Below are 24,029 nucleotides of genomic sequence, written 5' to 3'. Positions count from 1 at the left end.
AGGCCACTCCTGAGCTCTTTCCCAGCTGACTGTCAGTGGTCCCTTCCCAGAGCACCGTTCCAAGTGCAGAGAATGAGGAGAAATATCACACAAAGCAGGGACAGCTCACTCCCTGTGGCCTGGGGAGAGTGGCGTCCTCTGCCTTCACCTTTGTGAAACTGGGATGTTTTTCAAGAATGGTAGAAAAAATATCAGATGGGAAAAAAATGGCATCAGAACCCCACCTCAAAAGGCTTGGAGTGGCTTACGACAGTGGCTTCTGGGCCCCATGGTGCTGTGTCTGTCTTTTCTATTTCTTTTCCTTCTCTAGCCTATGGCATACGTCAAACCCTAAAGAAAACATTCGAGAAATAACAGAAAGATTCAAAGACATCTGCTTTGACGGCTTGGACATTTATCAGGAATGCCATCTGTGATCGTTCTTTTTGCCATGGAAATTGAGGGGAATAATTAGAGAAAAGAGAATAAATGGTCAGGGCCAGGGCAGTGCAGGGGCTCGGGGTGAGAGGAGGGGGCTGGCGGTGCCGGAGGGAGACAGGACCAGAGCCCAGTCCCCTCCGCCGCACCTGCTCTGTGGCAGAGGTAACAGTGAGGGGTGGTCAATGGATCTGTCACTCCTTGAGCTGTAGATGGTGCCAACTGCCAACATATGGCGAAGGAATGTGCGATTTCTCTTGAGCTCAATGCTTGCAGCTTGCTGGCAGAGATGTGGGGGGCTCCAGAACTTTCAAATTCTCCCAAAGGACTTGGGACCAAACCCCACCCCCCACCCCAGGGTCCTGCTTCTCTTTCCTCTCCCTGCCTCTCTCTCTGGCTTTGTCAGTCCCTCTTCTCCGCCTTGGCCCCTGGCCACTCCCAAAGCCACCAGGCCCAGGCAGGACCCAGTGGGGTAAAGCCGGTGCTGACCGGGATGCCGCCTCATTACCAAACAGCAGCGTTTTCCGTCAATGTGCTCACAGAGCCCGACCCTCATAGAACCCAAAGAAAAGTGGCAACTGATACGTGCGTGTGTGACACCAAAGGGAGTGGGTCTCCTCGGCTTCCTTGCAGGAAAGAATGGGACAGTTGCAGCCGAGGGCTCTCCCCGCCCACCCCACTCTGCCCAGTCCCCTGACAGAGGCCTGGCATCTTTTAGGATTTCCCTTTTCCATGAGCATCCAAGGAGCAGATGTCCCCACCATGGGCTCCTGGGGCTTGAGCTGCGAAATCTGCTGGATGGCAGCAGGAGGGGTGGCCATGGCAGGTCACCCGGCAGCTCTCCTCCTCCTTGCAGTTTCCCGCACCAGCCTGACCCTCCTGCCTGGGGGTCCACAAGGGCTTAGGAAGTGAATATCAGATGTCAAGTTCAGTCTGGCTTTGAGGGGAGGCATGTGCTGTGGCAGCCTGGCCCTGTCTCAGCCCCGACCCGCGAGGGCATTTTTGCCTGTAATGAGACCAAACCCTCCAAACCCAAGAAACCCCCACCACGTCTCCCTCGCTTCCCGTCCACCCTCGGGGAACCAAGAAGCACACGAGGCCGCTTTGGGAAGTGCTAACGTGTATTTATTTCACGAGGTGGGAGATGGGGCGAGGGATGATCACCAGTAAGATGCCACCAAATGAGACACTGTGGATCCCGCACTGAGCAACGGGGCAACTACAGGGTTTGGCTCCGGGCAGGGGTTGGCCAGGGACAGCACAGGGGAGAGCTGGAACCGGCAGAAGGGACAGGCTTCCGTCAGGGGCACCTCCGGGCTGGTGACAGGGGCCCTCACCCCACACACTCCTCGGCAGCCCCTCCCCATCCAGGCGAGCAGCTACGTGGCGAGCCCGAGGCCACACGGCTGGGTCAGCCTGGCCACACGCTCAGACGCACACGCCAGACGCGCACACACACTCCCGCCACACACAGCACACACGCTCGTGTGCATGCACACACATCCATATATTAACTCTGATTTATAAGTGCACCCTAACCAGAGGGCAATCGGAAAAAAATTACTCTTAAGAGAGGAAACGACTGCCTTCTCCCCTGCCGGCCAGCAGAGCGTGGGGTGGGCACGAAGCACCTCCGAGCTTCCTGGCGCCCTCTGCGATGCTGGCTTCGGCCCTTGAGTTCTAGACGGAGGCCCCTGGCTGCTCCCCAGGGCAGCCCCGTTGGTCAGGGCTCACTGCTCCCCAGCCTGGCTCCACCTCTCGGGGCCCCTCGCGGCCCAGACCATCCTGCAGGCTCAGACTGTTTCTGTCTCTCGCTCCCTCCGGACACAGGCGGGAGAGCTGGCCTGCACACATTTATAGGAGCCCACTGCCCAGGTGTCCAGCAGAGGAAGCATCAGCTCCTTCTGGAAGTTTCCAGAGCTACAGTCTCCAAAGCTACCCTGGTGGGAAAGTTGAGGGTGGCGGCTGCCTCTGGTGTGAACAGACACCTGGGCGGAAGCAATCTCAGGGGAAACTGAGTCTCAGGGCCTGGTGGCCTCCTCCAAGGAGGTGGGCTCTGCTGTGGCTGGAGCCCCTGCTGCGTCCCACCATGTTGGGGTAGAATTCAGAAGCTGCTCCGGCTGCCAAGGGTGGGACACGGGAGGGGACCCTGCCAGTCCCAGATCCTGCTACCGGGGTGGGAGACGGCATAGCAGAGAGGTGGACAGTCTCACTCCCCGGTGCCAAGTCCACACTGGGGCTGCAGAAGACACGGCTGGTGTCCCGGAGAAGGAGTGCGGGCTTTTCCAGGATGCACAAGCCTTGTGGGCAGCTGGATGCCGAAGAGGACATGAAGTCTCCGTCTGGGGCCCCTGTGCTGTCCCAGAGAAGCCCTGGGAGGCCCAGCGAGCGCCTCTTGGCCCCTGCTGTCTCTCCGCCCGTGTGGCTGGTCCAGAGGACGGACGGACCAGCTATGTCCTGGGCGCCAGGCCGCGGGGTGCTGCCCCTTCCCTCTACTTGATGGAGTTCTTAATGGTCCACCTCTGCCCCGTGCAGCTGCGGAGGATGAGGTCGATGCCAGCCAGGCCGCGGTTCTCCACCTCCAGGCAGCGCCCTGTGCCCTTGTTCATGATGGCTCCGTTCTGGGAGGGGAGGTGGCAATAGGAGGGGAGAGAAGGAGGCAGAGACAGAGAGAGGCTTAACCACCGCATTTCCCGGCACATGGCTTCTCACAGGGAACCAATGCCACCAAAAGGTCTTTGCACAGTGGGAGGGGTCATGGGGCTTCCTCTGCAGACTCTAAGGTCAGAACATAAATAAGCTTCACCGGGTTCGAGGGGCCGAACCAGGTGAGTTGCATTGGTGGGGGATGGGCTCTGCATTGGGAAATTCCTGGGATAGTAGAGAGGTCGGACTTTCTTAGCCCTGCTGGCTTCGGGGACTTAGCAGATTTCAAGAAAATCGTCAGGAGTTTGCAGAGCCCAGGCAGCCAAGCGCTGATGCAGGAACAAGGAGGGCTGCTTCTTCACACAGAACCCCCCACGGATGCCCTGAAAGTGCTTTGGGTCCACGAGCCTGGCCCCGGGGCTGGGAGGCCTGGCTTCTGGGGTGCACTTTGCTGGGGACCCTTGCGGAAGCCTACAGCAGGGGCGCCTGCTCTGGGCGCTGACCCTGTCCGTGGGGCACGCACCTGGATGAAGTTCCAGCGCTTGTACAGGCTGCTCTTGACCTTGTCACAGTCGAGGAGCTGGGGCAGCCGGCTCTTGGAGTTGTCCACCAGGCAGCGGGTGTCAGGGAGCAGCGTGGTGGTGCCCAGGGCGCCCAAGTGCAGGAAGCCTTCCTTGGTGTAGCGGGCAAGCTGTGGAGAGACCAGAGCGGCAGGGAGTAGGAAGGGGAGGCAGGGGTGAGGCCACGAGGGGAAGCGTGGCTCAGGTCTGCAACCTCACCCCTGCGTCTGTCAATACCACAGCCTGGCCTACCTCGCCAGTCCTGTCACCCACCCCGACGCCCAACTCCCGGGGGAGCCCTGTTCTAGAAAGCCCTCAGGGGCCACTCTCTGATTTTTCCTAAGTATGTCCTCAGTGTTTGGGGACTCTAGCCATCTGTTCAGCTAACGTGGAAGTTGGAATAGGTGAAGAGAGCTGGGTGTTTGCTTTCTAAAGCTTGGCTCTGCTTCCAGCAGGCTGGGCCACCTTGAACAAGTCGCTCAACTTCTCTGAGTCTCCATTTCTCCTCATTTATAAATGGGGCTTGATTAAATCTACTGCAAGGGGTCCAAAGAAGCAATTCACTGAAGAAGAAACAGGGATTAAACAACATTCGACCTCATAGGTATGAAAATAAATAAAAATCTAAAACAACAACAAGATACCACGTTTTTATGGAGATTGTTCGCACTTCGGCAAGGTTAGCCTGGGATGGGCCCTTGGGTTGGAGGGAGAGTAAATGGCTACAACCAATTCAGAAGGGGGTTTTTGAATATGTACTTTGTGCTTTAAAAATGTTCATTGCCTTTGACTGAAGAAATCCTCTTTTAGGAATCTACCCCAAGGAAATAATCAGAGTTGTAAACAAAAGTATAGATAGGGTGTTCACTGCAACATTATTTATGATGATGAAAAAGCAGAAGTATCCCATGTAGGCTACACAATTCTAGTACTTTGTGCTCCATGTATGAGAATGAATGCTAGAAGACTGTGGTCTATTGCAAAATGACCACGTTCTTCACTTTTCTGCACACTCTTGACAATAGCACTTTGCTGCAATTTTCATGTCCCTGTCCCTTGATTATTCGGTTAGCCTTGTAACTTGCTTTGGCCAATGGAATGGAGCAGAAGTGAAGATGTGTCTGCCCCTAGACTGGACCTTTGGCCTTGTATGCAGCCATTCATTCCCTTGGAACCCTCTGTCCCCATGGCAGTAAGCACGGGCTGGCCTACTGGAGGATGAGAGACATGTGGCCCAGGCGATTGCCAGTGGGCCACCAGACAAATGGATGAGGCCAAGCTGGAGCAGGCAGCCCTCAGCCAACCTGCCAGCTGCTGATAGGAGATGCAGGAATGAATCCAGCCCAAGTCAGCCTAGCCTGGTCTAGATCACAGAACTGGCCGGCTTACTTATAACCACATGGGCAATAATAAATACATGTTGTTTTAAGCCACTAGGTTTTGGGGGTAGTTGTTATGCAGCAATCGCTAACTGATATAGAGATGGGGTTGCCTGGCAACCCTTCCCACCACAGGGCTAGTACTAGGTTAGTGGCCGCCCCTCCCTACCTTCTCTCCCTTGGCTGCCTGTGTTGTTTAAGGATCATTATTCCAATATAATAAAATGCTTCCACCTGTCTTTCACGATCCTGAGAGGAAAGGACTATTCCTAATTCATTCATTCCTCACTAGGAGCAAATCACAGACCAAGTGTTTAAAACATATTTGGGGTTGAGCACGTTATAGATGTGGTGATTGTCATCATTTTGAAAGGGCAGCCAGTTAAACTCCACAAGCATGTTTTGAGGTGTCCTCTGTATGCCTGGCCTGGGCACAGGCTTCCGGGAATGTAAGGACGGAGCTGTGTCCCACTGAGACGCCTCTGGCGCAGGCCGATGCGGACAATGTCAGGGGGACACACTTTCTTCATTTTTGTTCTCACAATCCTACATATGAGGTGGCTGGTGATCATTAATATACAGCTGGTGCCTAATAAATTAAACAAGAATACTACTGGCTAGCATGCATGGAAGGCATGCTCAGCATCATTTCTAACCATTGTATAGAGAGTAAATAATGTAATTCTCACAACAACCCTGTGAGATAGGTTCGATTATTCTTCCTATTTCATCTATAGAGGAGGAAACTGGGGCATGGAGACATCCGGCCACCTGGCTGGGTCCTGGCCTTCCTCCTTGGGTCCCAGGAGATCCAGTGGTTGTCTGCCCTGGCCTAGCAGCGGAGCAACAAAAGGTCCCCCTCCTCGATTGCTGGGGGATTCCTGTTTCCTCCAGAAAGCCCGGGCTTTTCTGCCCAGGAATGAAAGCGAGAAGGTAGCCCTGCTCAGGGACACGAGTGGCTCTTCTGTGCCGGATAAGATTCTCTGCAGGGTTCTCATCTCTTGGTGAAAGCTGCTCAGAAACCCTTGGCTTTGATCCCAAAAGGAGAGCCTGTCTGCTCCCCTTGAACAAGTGACAGGGAGTTTATTAAGTACCCTTGAAGGAGATGCGGTTAACGTGTGCTCTAAACCCAAATTAGTTCCAAATCAGAGTAATTGTTAGAGGCAAAATGGTAAGAAAATCAGAAGCCCTCCCTCCCCCTCCCTGAACAATGTCTCCCTGAATATATTTGAATTCACCAAATGCAAAGTGATGAATGACAGCAAGCTGCCTTTATGTTCGGGGGGAAAGATATACACAGCTGCTTATTGAAATTATGAATCAATCTATTATCCAGCAGGCAAATGAGGAGCACGAAGAACATTAATTAACTGAGCATATCTGTGACCCAGATGTTTAAAAGAGCGAAGCTAAATGCCACTGGGAGTTAGAGGTTCTGCTTTCTGAGGTCGGTTAGGGAGTGAAACAGTGAGAGCCGGGATGCCAGCCCCAAGCCATGCGGGCATCGGGGTGGGCAGGGCAGGTGGAGAGGCGTGGGGTTTCCTTTCTGGGGGGCGGCGTCTTCTCACACTGAAAATGCTAGGTCATGTGCACAGGCTCTGCTGGCCTGCCCGAGGGCCAACACTTGGCTTCATTGATGAGGAAGTCAAGAGATGGGTTCTGTGTTCTGCAGAACGATGAGGCTAAAGTTAGGCCACCAGATCTCACATCCGCTTTTCCCCCATGAGGCAGAAGGGTGATGAGCCCTGAGACCTGTTGTCAACTGAACCCCCCATTTTGCCTCAGCCCTAAATCAAGACCTTTCATGGTGTTGTCTACCTACGTGTCCCCCACACTCCCCCCACAGCACCCCTGCTTCCTGTCCTCTGCATGTCCAACGAGCTTTCCTGCCTCCAAGACTTGCCCCCGCTGTTTCTCCGACTGGAGATGCTATTTATTGATCTTCCTCTAGAACAGCGGTCCCCAACCTTTTTGGCATCAGGGACCATTTTAATGGAAGACAATTTTTCCATGGGCCTGGTGGAGGGAGGATGGTTTCCAGATGATTCAAGTGCATCACATTTTCTGTGCACTTTATTTATATTATTATCATTATTATACATTGTAATATATAATGAAATAATTATACCATTCACCATAGGTTGGGGACCCCCACGCTGGAACGTTCTGACTTCAACCCTCCTAGGCCTCAGTGTAATTCTCTCTCTTCCACAAGGTACCCTTTAACTTCTCCTGCGCCTGGTCCTCTCCTCACAGGTCTTTGGAGCAACTGGATTCATGGACTCTAGTGTCTCTCTTCAAGGCATGGTTGGACCTCATCCCCTCATCCTGACTATTTTATTTATCCATTTACCAGTTGATGGATATTTAGGTTGGTTCTACTTTTTGCTTGTTAGAAATAATGATGCTACGGACATTCATGTACAATTTTTGTGTGAACATATGTTTTCAATTCTCTTAGGTATGTACTTATGAGTAGAATTACTCATTGTTGGGTCATATGGTAACTCTATGTTTAACTTTTGGAGGAACTGCCGAAGTGTTTTCCAAAGAACTGCACCATTTTACACTCCCACCACAATGAACCAGGGTTTTAATCTCTCCACATCCTGGCTACCTTTTGCTAGTTTTCTGATTCTGGCCATCTTAGTGAATGTGAGGTGGCCATTATAGTTTGGGTTTGCATTTTCCTAATGATTAATGATGTTGTACATCTTTTCATGTGTTTACTGGCCATTTTATATCCTCTTTGGAAAATATCTATTCAGACCTTTTGCCCATTTTTAAATATTGCATTATTTGTCTTTTTATTGTTGAGTTGGAAGAGTTCTTTATGTATTCTGAATACTAGACCTTTTTCAGATATATGATTTGCAAATATTTTCTCTCACTCTAGAGTTTTTTTTTCCACTTTCTTGATAGTGTCTGTTCAGAAATAAAAGTTTATACTTTTGATGAAATACAATGTATTTTTTCATTGGTTTCTCCTGATTTTGATGTCGTATCTAAGAAACCATTGCCAAGTCCTAGGGCACAAAGATTTATCCCTATGTTTCCTAAGAATTTTATAGTTTTAGCTTTTATATTTAGGTCTTTGATCCCTTTTGAATTCTTTTCTCTATACAATATAAGGTAGGCGTCCAAATTCATTCTTTTCATGTGGATGTCTGGTTGTCCCAGCAGTATTTGTTGAAAAGACTGTTCTTTCCCTATTGAATTGTCTTGTCACCCTTGTAAAAAAATCAATTGACTGTAAATGTGAGGGTTTGCTTCTGGACTTTGAATGCTAGTCCTTTGATCTCTATGTCTATCTTTACACCTGTACTACACTGCCTTGATTATTACAGCTTTGTAGTAAGTCTTAGAACTGGGAAGTGTGAGTCTTCCAACTTTGTTCTTTTTCAATATTGTTCTGGCTATTCTGTGTCCCTTGCATTTTATTTTAGGATCAGCTTTTCCATTTCTGCAAGAAAGGCAGTTGGACTTTTGATAGGGATTGCATTGAATCTCTAGATCGATTTGGGGAGAATTGTCATCTTAAAAATATAAAGTCTTCTAATCCATGAACACAGGATATATTTTTTACTTAGATCTTTAATTTCTTTCAGCAATGTTTTGCAGTTTTCGGTGTATAAGTTTTGCATTTCTTTGGCTTAATTTATTCCTAAGCACTTTATCCTTTTTGATGCTGTTGTAAATGGTATTGTTTCCTTAATTCCCTTTTCAGAATATTCACTGCTAGTGCAAGCGGTGTCTTTAAGGCATTTCTGTGACCACAGGCAGCCACCCACCCTGGTACATACGGTCACTCTGAACTGTGAACTCTGCAAGTCCCCTTGGTTCCTGCTTTCACAGGACCAGGTTCAGGTGCCGACTGACCATGTCCATTGCAGACTCACATCCAAACTGCACTTGGGCCTCTGTCACCTTTTTACTCATCTCATGTGTCTCTCTGCCAGCCAACACCCCTCCAACCCCTGCCAGAGTCTAGGTTCTTAAAAACATGTCCTTCCTCCTCAATCTCCTGTTCTGGTGTCCTGGGCCCTCACTGCCTTCAGAAAATCCTACTTCCCATTTTGTTGAAAAGTTACCTCCCCTACTCCTCAAAACCTGTCTCCCTTCACTCTTTGGCACTTCCTTCAGTCTCTGACCCCTCCTCACTCTGCTGATACCTTAAGCCATTATCTGTTTTTTCATTTCTTCAATCAAGCTGCAAACATAACCAGATCTTTGTGTCCAGAAAATCTTCTCTAGCTGTAGCTCTACTTACATCCTAATTTTGCCCTCAAATTTCCTCGCTTATTCCTTAACGCCCTGTATTCTGGCTTCACTACTTCATTGAAATTGCTCTCCTGAAGGTCACTAGGATCCACTGTCAACTTCAATTGCTTTTTCTTTGTCTTTCTGCTGTGCGGCGAGTAAGGGCCAGATGCTGTGCCAGGTGCAGGTGACACAACCTCTCTCTTTATACTCACTCCCTTGGGGAGTTTTCCATTCTTAGGGCTTTCAATAGCATTTACAGGCTAATGTAGCTAACTGTGCTAAATGTCTACCTCCAAATCAAACTCTTCTCTCAATTCCAAATCTGTATATCCAGCTCCCTACTTGACATAGCACTTGGATGTCTAATAAGCATTCTAATTTATATGACTTAAATGGGGCTCATCTCTGTGTAACACACTCATCCAATGTCTGCTCCATCTGGGTAATAATAACTTTTTCTTTCCAGTTGCTTAGGCCAGATATTCTGGCTTCCCCCTTTATTTTCTCCTTTCTCTGACCCACTGTATTCAATCCATTAGCAAACTATGTCCAGATTTCACCTCCATTGCTACCTCCCTGTTCCAAGCCACCTTCGTCTCTTGAATAGATGAGTGCAGTTGCCTCCTAACTGGTCCTCCAGCTCCCATGCATGGCCTTTCTGTCTTTTATCAACGTCATATCCAGAGTGATTACTTTTAAAATATTGTATTATTTAAAATCATCTCACTTTGAATAGGAGTCAGGTCATGGTGTTCCTCTTCTCAAAATCTTCCGAAGCCTTCCCATTGACTCAAAAGTCCAAGACTTTTACAATGGACTACAAGACCCAGTGAAATCTAATAATTGCTCTCTGAGCTCAGCTCCCACCACTCTGCTCCTTGCTCCCCCTACTCCAGCCACACTGGCCTCCCTGTTGATCCACAACAGGCCACGCCTGCACGTGCTCAGAGCCTTTGCGCTGGCTGTTCCTTCTCTCTTGAATGAATGCTCTTCCCCCAGATATTGGAATGGCTCAATCTCTCACCTCTTTCAAGTTTCTGCTTCAAGGTCATATTCTTGGTGAGGTTTTCCCTTGACCTCCACCATTTATTCCCTGTCTCTTTCCTTGCTTTATTTCTCTTCTAGTACCTATTATCTTCTAATAGAATAGTTTCCTTACTCACATAGTTTGTTGTTTGCCTCCTTCTGCAGGAGTATGAGTGGCATGAAGGCAGGAGTTTGTTAGTCTTTTTTGTTCACTGGTCTATCCCTAGTTCTTAGAAGAATGCCAGGCACACACATAGTAGGTACTTGATAAATATTTGTTGGCATTATGAGTGAATGACACAGTACCGGCCTTCAAGGTGCTCACAGCCTACTCAGGGAGGCAGGCAAGTGAAAAAGCAATGATGGAGAAACCTGAAGTATTGCTATGACATACACTAAGTGTGTTCATACAGTGAGAATAGGATGGGCCCCAACCCAGAAGACAGAGGTCAGGGAAGGCTTCCCGGAGGAGGGGGTGTTGAAGCCAAGTTCATGGAGGCAGCGGACTAAGCAAGTAAGAGAACATCAGACCAGACCAGGCAAAGGGAGCAGCAAGTTCAGAGGTCTGGAGACCAGAGGAAATGTGGGGTCTGGGAGGATCGAAGGGTAGCTTTTAGCATGATGGAGTGCAGAGGTGGGGACCAGATAAGCACAGCAAGCTCGACTTTATCATGAGTTGCCTCTGAATTTTGGCTGACCACACTGGCTACAGAGTGGAGCGTGAACTACAATGAGGTATGATGACAACAGTGCAGGACAGAGGAAGACAGATCTGAGAGGTGCACACAAGTTAGGAATTATTCTACGTTCCCAAAGAATGGAGTCTTTTATCATCATACTGCACACTTCATCTTTAGTAGCGCATTTTGTTTTATAGGCTACTTTGTTTGATATTAATTAAGTTACTCCAGCTTTCTGCCATTTAGAAGTTGCCTGCCATACCAATTTCCTTCCCTTCACTTCCAACGATTCCCTCTTCTTGGGTTTTAGATGTGTCTCTTCAAAACAGAATACAGCTGGATTTTCAAAAATTCAAGGTAACGATCTTTTAACTGGAGAGTTCAGTCCATTTGATTTTATTGTCATTAATGATATATTTGGATGTATTTCTAATATCTGTCTTTGTGCTTTCTGCTTGTCTAACCTTCTCTGTTTCCTTTTTCTCCTATACTTGCCTTTGTTTCGATTGGTTGTGTTTTGGTTTATTTGTTGTAATGTTATCATATTTCATTGTTCCGCTCTACAGACAGATTCAGAAATTACACTCCATTTCTATTATTTTAATGTTTACTCTTGATATTTAACCACTGACAACTTAGACAAATCTAATTTTGTTCAATATCTTAACATCCGCTTCTCTCCAATAAAATCGAAGCACATTAGGATGTACCGAATCTGATCACCTCCTTTAGTTGTTCCGTATTTTGGTTATATCTCCCTCTCTCCCCAATGTAGACATCATTCTCATTATTTTATGCAGGAGACGTTTGCTTAGATTTACTTAGAAGTTTATAAATTTCTTTGTTTGCAATTTGTTCCTGCCTCAAGACATTCTTCCGGAGTTATTTTCCTTCTTCCTGAAGTACATTCTTTAGAAGTTCCTTTGGTGACTTTCAGAGCAAACTCTCCCAGATTTTGTTTATCTGAAAGTGTCTTGGGGTAATTTGTTATGCAGCAAAAGCTCATTGATATAACCATTTTCTTGTGAGCCTAGATAGGTTTTAAAATAATGCTTGTCGCAGTTTATTTAGAACCTAGCTATTTGGTGGGGGGCTTCAAACTATCTAATCTGCTCTGCTACCGGAAGCTCTCTCACTCCCTTCTCTCTGCGTGCTCACACACAAAATTATGGCCAAGCCACTGTCTACAGAATTTGTCCCTTGGTACGATGCTCACTGCTGCCAAGGTAATCCTGCTACCGGAAGGAGAAAGTGAGTTGAGACACCACATGCTCTACCGAGGAGCCAATGGGTAATGCTTCCTCCTCTGAGTTCACGGCTGCCTGGAACTCGCAGCCTCTCTCTCCTGCTGTGTGGCCAACAGGCGATCCGCTCCCTATGACACACCCAGAGTTCTGGTGTCTCCCCCAGACTAGACTCCCAAGCTTGAAAATCACCTTTACACCCTTCCTCTTTCTCCTCCTCCTCACCCACAAATGTACAAGTCTTTGGATTCCTGCCTTCGTATGTTTCCTCCTAAAAGTGACCGTTCTGAGACCTGAACTGCCCCATGGCCTTTGTCGCTGGTCCTGCTGCTTCAAGCTCTCCCAGTTCTCATCCACCCCACCCAGTCCTGCAGGTTCAAATCAGATCATTCCCTACCTCCACCTTCCATTGCTTCCCTGGCCCACCAATTTATGGATAAACTTGTTGCCATGATCTTCCGCTATATGGCCCACCTTACCTTTTCGGGCTTACCTCTTATTTCCTGGAACAGACTGACAGATGACCTGGGGTTTCTCAAAAGCAGCCAACAGTGCAGCCTGCCTTCCCCGTATGGAGGACATTCCCGCCTACCCCCACCCCATCTCCACCGGCTCCTATTAGCCCTGGCCCACGCGCGATTCTTCCAACTTACATAATTGTGTATTTTAGGAATGTGTCTTTCTTTGCTATAGGTTTTTGTTTTTGTTGTCATCGTTTGGGGAACAGAAGCATCCTACCAGTTGTTACATAGCATAAGGACCAAGAAAAGGATCGTGCAAAAAGCAAACGCTCTATAAATGTCTTTTAAATTGAATGGGATTATTCTAGGTTTGGCTGCCGGCCCCAAGAAGAGAAATGAATGTCGTTATCCACACCCTAATGCATTAGGAAAAAAAACCCTCTGAGCTCAAATACAATTAATTCTTATTTAGAGGAAGAAAGAATTTTCTATTTGAGATGATCTAAGAGACACACACAACTATTAACCCAAATTTAACAGCCTTGAAGGAAAACCAAAATATGCAAGTTATAGCCAGACAAACAAAAACCAGACAAATAATTATGGAATGACTCTGGAACACAGCAAAATCCATCAGATTATTGATAAAAATACAGCTTGCAATTGCTTTCCTGTTAAAGGTCTTTCTCATCATTTTAAAATCAGGCAGAAAACCATCACTGTAGAAAACCATAGCTAAATAAAGAAATGCAGTTTTTCCAGCTTCTACTCAGAAGACAGAGAGATGTTTCCATTGATTCAAACCTGCTTGGAAATAAATTCATTTGTTTTATTGCTTGGTTAAAGTCCACAGGTTTCTCATGACTGCATGTACATGTGCATACTCTTAAAATCAGCAGAATTTCTCCTGCATTGTCCTGGGCGTGTGGGAAGCGGGGCCAGGCAGGGAAGAGGCAGACCAGCAATGAGCAGGGGTCCCTCCAGGCTGGCCCTGGAACTAAGGCCCGGCCCCAGCAGTGCAGGATACAAGGCTGGGAAGACACTCTGTCTCCACTGGCCTTTGGACTTATATAGAGAAATCACTTTTGGAGAACTCCAATGCCAGATCCCAAACTGAATATAGAAAAAAAACAATATCTCCCAGTGGACAAGTGGTGGCTGCCTGAGAGTCAGGAGCAAAGGGACACGAGGAATCGTTGGGGACGTGGGGATGGAAATGTTCTCTATCTTGATTAGGGAGGCAGCTTCACAGGTGCACACACCTATCAAAACTCATCAAATTGCGCACTTTAAATGGATGCAGTTTATTGTACTTATCTTACGCTTCCATAAAGTTGGTTAAAAAATATATCCGGGAGCTCAGAAGGCAGGCCATGGAGTCAGATGGTCCCTGCAGGCAGGGCCAGCTCCTGGGGGTTGGGACGGTCCCCAGGGCCTCCTGCCCCAGCCTGCTCCCTTCCACCACACGACCCAGCATGCTGGCTGCCAGCACGGTGCTTCCAGAGAACGTGTTTTCTACGTGGGATGAAGGGGAGACACTCTTGTGTCACAACATGTTGGGCTGATTTTCCTTCAGAGGCAGTTCCAGGAGTCGATGGATCAAGGGCTGTGACAATGTGGTGGGGTGGAGAGATGGCAGGGTCTGGCCCACATAGCCTTGTGGACAGACCTGGGGGCCTCCTGGTGTGGGGAGCAGAGGACGAGAGCTAGAAGAGCTGAACAGGTGAGCAGATGGGATAGACTACCCCGACTTTCCAGGGATCAGGAGGAAATTCCCAACCACGCCCGTGAAGCTCACCCCTGATTGCCAAACTGGTTAAGGGAGCAGAGACTGTTTCTCAGTAAGACAGACCACTGACAACATGTGTCTCTTTCCTGCCTCTGTATGTGGAATGGACGGTGGGACTGTGCCCCGGTACAGCATGGAAGTGACAGCAAGTCACTGAGTGAGGCTCCCTTCTCAGTTTGATCTATGTGAAGTCTGCACCTCCGCCCACCAGCTCACCTTCATTAGCCGATTAGACCTGCACCCCCCCGCCCTGTGCTGTCACCAGGAAGCGTGATGGTTAAGGTTGTGAATTCTGATGACTACTTAAGAAATTCAAGCTCTGCCACTTAATCATTTTATGACCCCAGGCCGGTTGCTTTAGTCCTATGGGACTTTCTTCCTCATCTTTAAAAAATGGTCATAATTATAGGATTACCTCATAGGGTAGGTATGGAGATTTAATTAATTAATGAGAAGAGGATGTGTATGCTCGTTACTATTATTTTCCCTGACATCGCCCACTATTGGATAACTGGAGTATTGTTCCTGCTTCACCAAGAGCTTCTTTTCTTCCCTGTAAATTCCAACATGGCCCCAGGTGCCTGGTTTTTCCTGGCCTGAGCCCCTGTCCTGCATTTGGCACTCAGCACTTGGGGCTTCCTGCTGCCGCCCAGAGCCATTCGGCCAGGGTGGACACCCAAGTGCTTCAACTGTCCTGCTGGCCAGCTGAGCACCCCCAGGAGGCTCCCCTGATATCGGGGTCTCTTGGGCTGGGTCTGTGGGCTGCTCGGGTTGGACCTGCCCCCTGCTCTGCCCCTGCCTGCCTCTTCCCTTGTCCCACTTTGATTCCCTGGTTTGGTCCAGACCTATGTTCCCTTGTCTGGAATAGACCAGATGCCTGGAAGGGCTGGGCCGTGGCTTACACTCTTAGAATCCTAGTTATGCGCTCCCAAAGCCACTCCTGTGCTCCACTCATGCTCTTGGACCTTAGCTCTCTGGGCCTCTCAGCCTGGACTCACTGCCCCTCACCTTTTGGGGGTGAGGGCGGAGGAAGCTCCGTCTGCTTTCTGCCCTGGCCTGTTCACTGACTAACCCCTGGCAACCATGTACTAGAAGCCAGCCTGGACCAGCCTGGACTTTGGAGCCTGCTTCCTTAATGGAGCGGTTAGAGGTGGCCTTGGTGATGATCTTCCCGTGTGAGAGAGCATATGTGTGGACGCTCTGAAATGTTACCAACCCTAGAGATTCGGGTCCCGGTCCCCAACATCACGGAGCATCCAGTACACTCCAGGCCTTGCTCAGGGTCTGCCCGCTCTGTCATGTTATTATGTTTAACCAGTGACAATGACCCTGCAAAAGTTGGTGCACATCCCTTTTTTCCTTCCACTGAAAAGACTATATTTTTTTCCTTAAGATTCTATTATAGAAGATGAAACTCCCATGAGCACAGTGGCTTCTCTGTCCTTGCTTTGTGGATCTCTCCAATCTGATGGGCTCCTCTCATGTTGACCGGGTTCCTCTCTCCCACCTGAGCCCACAAGCTTATCCTGGAGTTTGTGGCAGGCTGTGTCCACCCCGGGCTCATCCCATGGCCACAACACAGCATCAGGGACCTTTCCAGCCTGCAGCTAATTCACCACTGGTGCGCCCTTCACTCCACAGTCAACATTTCAGATCATCCCCATGTGCCACACCCATCTGTACCAGAAAGGTTATTTCCCTGGAATTCCCTGGAAGAATGTCTTTCCCTGGAATATGGGGCCTTCAGCATGGTAAGCTCTGCTAAGTGAGCCAGAAATTGTAGTTCTCAGAAGGGTACACTGGGGTGGACAGGTCAGTCCATTTCTGAGCTCATAGATTTCTGTGGGGAAAAAAAATAACCTAAATTTCTGCTCTAATATTCCATAATTACACCCAGGGGAAATGTACTGCTTGGTACAGTTTTGTTCAGATTTACATGACAGAACATCGACTTTCTGAGCGTTAATCCTCACTGTTGGCTACATTTTCTGCTAATGTTTTAGACATATGAGGAACTCCTTTGGGTTTAGTCTTTCTCTCCTCTTCACCCTGCCTTTAAAGGTGCTCTCAAGTTACATAGCCCCCTCACCCCACCTGTCTCCTCACTTTTACCTACACAGGTAAGCTTCCTGAGAAATGTTCTCTCCACCCTGTCTCCCTTCCTCCCCTGCACCCACCGCCATCTGGCTTCATCGCCACTCGCCACGGAAAGTGCTCTCTTCCGTGGTTCTCTGTTCCTGCAGGGAACACACAGTGTGGCCTTTAGCTCACTGGACCACAGGGTAGCAGGGTTGGACTCTATCATTCCTCGGCGGATGTCGCCAGCCTTTCTGGGGTCAGCTGCTCTGACTCTGTTGCCTACTGAACGTGGAGTCATGTTAGGGTCTGTCCTAGAACCACTGCTCTGCTCTGCCTTAGCACACACCCTGGAGCCCCACCCACACTGCAGCTCTGTCCTCGGTGCTAGGGGGACAGATGTTCGGCCGCCTACAGGACGTCACTGTTGGAATTCCCAAAGTCTCCCCTCCCTAAACTCACGATTCCCCCAAAACCTATGTCCCCAATTTCAGCAAATGGCACATTATCTACCTATCCAACTAGGGACTTGAGTGTCACTTTTGTCTCTCACAGCCCTTCCCCCTGACCTCCCAACTATCACCTTCCACCAGTGTGACCTCCTAAGCAAGTTTTTATAACTTTTTATGTTGAAATAGTTTTCAGCTTACGAGAAAGTTGCAAAAATGGCACAGAGAGTCCCTGTATAGCCTTCACCCAGCTTATCCTAAAGCAAAGGTCTTTATAAATGTATAACCACAGGATAAATGATCAATGCCAGGAAATTAATGTTGGTTTGGTCCTATCAACTCATCTACAGACCCTGTGGGCATTTCGCCAGTTTTCCAACTATGTCCTTTTCTCTCCCAGGTTCCCACCCAGCGTTGTACCTGGCATTTTGTTGTCCTGTCTCCTTAGTCTCCTTCTGTCTGAGACAGCTCCTCAGCCCTTCGTTGTCTGTAACGGCTTTGACACTTTCAAGTACTGGACAGTTGTTTTGTAGAGTGTCCCTCCATTTGGGTTTGTCTGGTGCTTCCTCATGATTAGACTGAGGTAGTCATCATTTCTAGCAAGAAAACCATGAAGGTGATGTTGTGCCCTTCTCAGTGCATCCTACTGGAAGGACGTTTGTCACTGGTGGTGACGATCTCCCTTGCTTGGTCAAAGTGATGTCAGCTGGGTTTCTCAAATATGAAGTTACTATTTTCCCTTTACACAGGGAGGTACTTAAAAACTATGCAGATATCTTGTTTTTCAATCATATTTTCACCCACTAATTTTACCATCCATTGATAGTTCTGGACTGCAGCAATTATTACTGTGATGACTGCCCAATGTTGATTTTCTATTTCCCACATCCCTTCCAGATTTAGTAACCAGACTTCTGCCAAAAGGAAGAGATTTCTTTTCCTCCCATTTATTTAAACCAGTAGGCACTCACAGATTTTTTTTTTTATTATATGGGTGGTGATCCAATGCTACCATTATTTATTTTGTTGCTCAAATAATTCCAGATTTGACCATTAGGAATGCCTTCAGGGTAGCTCCTCTGTTCTTTTGACAAGCCACTATCTTTTTTTTTTTTTGACAACTCCCTTTTATTCTGGCACTGGGAGATTTCTTCCAGGCTCAACTTGTATTTTCCCTGCCCCATACCTGGAATCGTCAAAAATTTAAGCACTAGATGTATCCACTGCTGCTGAAGTAGCACTGACTCTAGGCCCTTTCAGGACAAGGAAATATATGTGTGTATAGCAATGTACACATTCATTTTTATTTATAATATATATTTTATATATAGTGTATATATAGTATGCTATACTTGTATATAATGTGCACACACACACACACACACAGTTGACCCTTGAACAACAGGGCTTTGAACTGCTCAAGTCCACTTATATGTGGATTTTCTTCCAGCTCTGCCACCCCTGAGACAACAAGACTGACCAACCCTTTCTCTTCCTCCTCCTCCTCAGCCTACTCAATGTGATGATGATGAGGATGAAGACCTTTATGATGATCCACTTCCACTGAATGAATAGTGAATATATTTTCTCTTCTTATGATTTTTCTTAATAATGTTTTCTTTTCTCTAGTTTGCTTTATTGTAATAATACAGTATATAGTAAATATAACATGCAAAATATATGTTATGTCAACTGTCTATGGTTTCTGTTATTGGTAAGGTGGTCAACAGTAGGCTATTAGTTAAGTTTTTGGGGAGGCAAAAGTTATAATTGGATTTTCAACTACACAGTGTAGGGCAGACTTTGTGCCTAAGTCCTGTGAACAACTATCGAATATATTATATACTTAGATATATATCTGTGTACATCTAAGTATATACTATAATAATTATATACTTATATATACACACACTATATATGTAGACGAAAAGTTAAGTGTATATGTATATCTAAGGATATATGTATATATCCATATCATATCAAGTATATACTATATACGTAATAAGTATTTACTTATATATACATACACTGTATAGATATACTAAAAATAAGTATATATATCTATATACACCTAAGTATATAATATAGTAAGTATATACTTATATACACATATATATACACACTACACATGTACACTAAAAGTAAGTGTTTATGCAACTTATTTTATGAAGACATAAAATATGCCTTTATGTCTTCATAAAATAAGCTCATAGTGCTACCTCGCGTTCCAGTCCAACAGCACAGGATTCAGTCTAGCCACCTTCCTTTCCATATTTGTAAACTCTTTCTCCAACAGCGAGAAACCTGGTTCTCGTTATCCACACTGTATATAGTTACTTGTTCAATCCTAGTATACACATGCAGTAGTTTCAGAATTGCTAACCCAGACCCCTGCGGAAAACAAGTTTAGTTCCAGAACATAATATTTGTGATGGCTCTTTTTTTCTTTAACCTTATAGTTTCCAGTCAAAGTTATCCAAGCTGTTGTTTTCCAAGGTTATTAAGATTATTTGCTTTTCTTCCCCACCCTCCCTGGTATAGTTATGTTATTCATTTACAATATAGTTGGGTTCATTTTTTTTTTTACTGTTTGTATTCCAGAATCTTCCCCACATCTTCATTAAATTTATTGTTATTTTTGGCCACTTGAAACATCACCATGGTTATAAAAACCAGAACTTTACAAAAGGGTGTAATTAGAAAGATATGTCACTCTCCTGTCCTTCCTTCTCTCTCACTCCCATTCCCACATTCTTTTGAGCCCATTCTTACCCAACCCCTGTAGACAGCCAATCCCATTAGTTTCTGGTTTATGTTCCTGTATCTCTTTTGCACAGATAAGCAGATATAGGTATTTATCTTTGCATCACCATTTGTCTTACATGATGGTTAGCATACAATAAATACATATTCTTTTGTACTTTGCCTCACTCACGTAAGCATATGCTAAAATTACCCCATACCAGTCACGAACATCATCCTCGTTCTTTTATACAGCTGATACGACTCCACTGTGTGCATGTGCCATGGCTTATTCAACCACTCTTCTATGAATAAGCACTAACGTAGTGTCCTGTATTTGCAATTGCAAACAAAGCTGCATGCTAAATGTGTATTTTTATATTGTTGGAGATGTATTTCAGAGTACATTTCTGGAAGTAGGATTGCTGGGTCAAGAAGCAGGGTACATGATGTAGTTTTGTTAGATCTTACCAAACTCCTCTCTAGAAAGGTGGTCCCAATTTGCATTTCCACCAGCTATTTGTGAGTGTCTGATTCTCCAGAATCCTCCAGAACAGAATGTGATGTCCAACTTTTTAATTTTTGTCAATATCGTGGGTGAGAAATGACATTTCATTGTTACTTAACTCTAAATTTCCCCAAGTATAAATGAGTTTGAACATTTTTTTTATCTGTTTGGGGTCCATTTTTATATCTTTCTGGTGACTTGTATGGTTTCGTGTCCTTTTCCTATTTTTTTTAAACAGGCCCCATGTTTGGTCACTCCATACCTCACGCTCTGCATGCTAACCTCTTTAGTCTTGGAGACCTGGCTTTCCCATTTTCCCATCTTTAAAATTAAATTGATGGGCATCTTCTCAGAAATAATGCCAAAAAAAAAAAAAAAAGAAAGAAATTTCTGTCATCCAGGTATGAAATTCCAGGGAGAAGGATGTTAGCAAGCATAGAAGTGTTTCTGAAATTCAGATATTCTTGTGTCTTATAAAAGAAGCAATTAATGAAGAAAGATAAGAATTAAACAGTAACACAAGACTTCAGGATGTTACAGATTTTGAAATATGGTGGGATTGCTCCTTGGCCTTTGGCTAAGATCAAGCATGAAATATGGTGGCGATTTGCCCATTAGAACCGTGTCTTCACCTATAAGGTTGGTCTGAAGATTCAATGAATTAGTACATACACTGTGCTTAGACGAGTACCTGGCATATAACAAATACTTATTAAGTATCAGCTAGCTATTTTTCTTTGGGGAAAAATTGTGTCACAAATTGCATAATGTTGTAGATAATTAAGACAAAGTCTATCCAAATTTTTTTGATGCATAAAAAAAAAATCAGAGTTGGACTCAGTCAGTCACCTGGCTGTTTTGTATAACAGCATCCCAATTAACTGTGAATTTCTGAATGGCAGAATCTCTATGTTTCATTCATCTTTCCAAAAAATGTGCTCATATGTTTCTCTGGAGAACTCAACCAAGATAGAAGTTGAGCTGAATGCTGAAAAGTTTATGTTTTATAGAAGCCGAGAGTTGGCAGGGACCTTACACATCTCTAGTCCGATCTTCCCCTTACAAGTTCTAAGAACTTGAGGCACTCAAAGTGTCCTTAGGTGTTAAAGGTTTTTATAACTGGTGTCAGGCCAGTGCTACTTTTTTTTATTGCCTCCGAAGTAGAATCTTGTGTATCCAACTGAATCTGTCTTGGAAGACTAAAGATTTCCCAAGGCCTCCCTGTCACACTGTGGACAATATTTTTATGCATGGACAATGGTACTTGTCTACATATTTCCCATTTATTAGCTTATTTCACTGACACACCTCTATGTGATAGATGCTATTATTGTCCTCACATTACAGAGAAGAAAACTTCAGTAAAAGTTCAGGGAGTTTCAGAGTCTTGCCCAAGGGTACAGCTAGTAAGCAGCGGAGCTAGGATGTGAACCCAGAGAACGAACTAAAGGAAAAGTGTAGACCAGAAATTCCCAAAGTGATTCCACAGCACATCAGCTCCATAGGAGGTCTACAGGTGTACAGGATTCTGCATTCAAATAAAACAATGCTCAACAAATTTTCTTTACTGCAAGACTTATCAGAGCCTTCACCATGCAGTATGCATTGCAGATGCAAGGCATGGGGCTGATGGTGTCTTTGGCCAACTAGCTCCTGGGATAGCCTCAAAGAAGGTAGAGCCACTGTCTTCATCTGGAGACCAGCAGCATTTCACAGCCACTGAAGGTGGCCAGGCATAGGGCTGGGACAGTCAGCTGTCAGTACTCAGAGGTCTCCCCACACACACTGGGATCGCCAAGAGCTCCTAGCAGCGGTGACACTTCCATTATGTCTCCTGAGACCACTGAATCCAAAACTTAGGCTTTGAAAACTTGACTTTGCAACTTTTATGAAGTTGGACACGTCATTTGATCTCAATAAGCCTCGACCTCCGTATTTGTAAAGCAGAGATAACACCTGCCTCGCAGGTGTGTTATGACAGTTAAGTAAAATAATATATTTAAAGCACCTAGCATAAATTTTGGTCTCCAGCAGCTCAACAAAAATTGATAACTTTCCATTCTTATTCTTGACACACTTTTCTCTTATGAAGAATGACTTTTTAATAACATTTATTGTGATTTGTGAAATAAAGTTGATACATGGCATGACTGAGTGATTTGGAACTCCTGTTGGACACAGGAACATAGGGAAATCAAATACTTTTTAGCATCAACATGGAAGCGTTAACTTTGGTGCAGGACATGTGTGAAGTGTCACCTTCTCATGGCCAGTCTCACTAAGATGCAGGGACCAAAGACTTCAGGAGCCGAGCTGGGCTCTGGCCAGCTCCTGACTCACCATGGCAGTGGATTAGAAGCTTCACCCCGACAGAGCATGTCATGGCAGTGTCTGGGCTGCTAGGGTAGACTTGTGGTCGGCCATATGTCCACCGAGCTTAAATCTCCTTTCTTGTTCATGACCAAACCCGGACTGCAGCAGTTTCACGGACATGAACCAAGCCTTTTAGGGGCGGTATCTGGCAGTCGAGATCAAGATAGGAGCCCCTTGAAAGCAGGACCCCTAACCTTTGGCACTCAGACCCTGCAGTTGCCAAAAGGAAGTCCTAGGAAGCCAATAGAGCAGCATCGTGTGCTCCAGGCAAGGTGGCTGGTGATGACACCACCATGTCCCAGAGAAACCTGCAGGCCTTCACATCTTTCTACAGCCAAGGACTGTGTGCATGTGGCCCCCACGGTGGTCCCCATGTGGGTGGAATTCCAGCAAGGTGTCCCAGCCATGGCACTTTGCACAGCCTCCAGTCCCTGAACCAGGTTTAACACTGACGACAGTTTAGGACATTCTGCTGTTCACATTTGGTCTTCTTCCAGCCTGCTCTGGTGGGAACACAGACTCAGGAGGCCCCAACTTCCTGTACCGATGGCCCAAACTCCACCAGCCATAACCTCTCCAAGATCCACCCTCCATTCTGCTCTGCATGTCCTCAGAATCTCTCAATTTCAAACAAGCAATGTCTTTGAAAATAATCATTCAGTAGATTCCACGGCTCTAAAGAGATATCAAAACACTCTGAACCAGAAGGTCATGGGGTGAGGCTCTTGTGAGGTTTTGCACAAGCTCTGCAGAACTGCACGGTGAAACGGGCTTTAGCCCGTTACGTGCTAAAGCCCGTTACGTGCTAAAGCCCGTTTCACCACGAGGCTCGTTTCCCTCCTCTTGTCCCTCAGAAGCAGCAATGTTGTTTCTGTATTAATTTAGAGATGGGAAAACAGCCTAAGAGATCAACATATTACTTTGGGAGAAAAAAAAGGCTGGCAGCAAGCCTCAGTGATGATAATAATTGTTGTAGGGTGGTAGGATTATGGATGATGTACATTTGTATTTTCTGAACTTTCTGTAATGCTCTTGTGCCTTTAGTGAAAAAGAAAAATATTAGCAGTGGGCTGTTGAATGTAACATCTTGGGCAAGGCAGAAAGGTTCAGCTGGCAATATGGGCACCATCCTAACATTCATTCTGAGTTCTTTATTCCAAGCCCAACACGAACACACAATCTGCCTGAATCACTTTTTGTATCTGGAGAAAAATCAGCTAAACTTCTAGGGAGATATAAAACTTTTAACTAAGAATCTCTACTGGAAAACAATTTATGATTCTACTTGTGCTTTCCTGGAAAGACTAGCTCATCAATCCATTTTGGCAAGAAAGAAAGAGGACAGTAATCCCTCCTTAATCTTGAGTCCTTGTTAGGCAAAATCCAACGCAGGCACGCTTCAGCGATACAGTGGAT

General features: G+C 46.2%; 1 protein-coding gene across 1 annotated transcript in view; it reads right to left on the bottom strand.

Moving 5' to 3' along the window:
- Positions 1-1,520: 1,520 nt before the first annotated feature.
- Positions 1,521-24,029, bottom strand: part of GALNT17 (polypeptide N-acetylgalactosaminyltransferase 17) — a 399,836-nt gene continuing 377,327 nt past the window's right edge. The window contains exons 10-11 of the mRNA XM_012764068.3: positions 3,587-3,754; positions 1,521-3,038 (exon numbers count right to left, since the gene is read on the bottom strand). Coding sequence (XP_012619522.1) covers positions 2,910-3,038; positions 3,587-3,754 — 297 coding nt within the window. The 3' untranslated portion in view covers positions 1,521-2,909. The remainder of the gene's footprint in view (positions 3,039-3,586; positions 3,755-24,029) is intronic.

Source organism: Microcebus murinus, chromosome 19 (assembly GCF_040939455.1).
Source record: "Microcebus murinus isolate Inina chromosome 19, M.murinus_Inina_mat1.0, whole genome shotgun sequence".
Lineage (NCBI taxonomy): Eukaryota > Metazoa > Chordata > Mammalia > Primates > Cheirogaleidae > Microcebus > Microcebus murinus.
The sequence above is the reverse complement of the archived record's forward strand: the minus strand, read 5'-3'. Positions and strand labels throughout refer to the sequence as shown.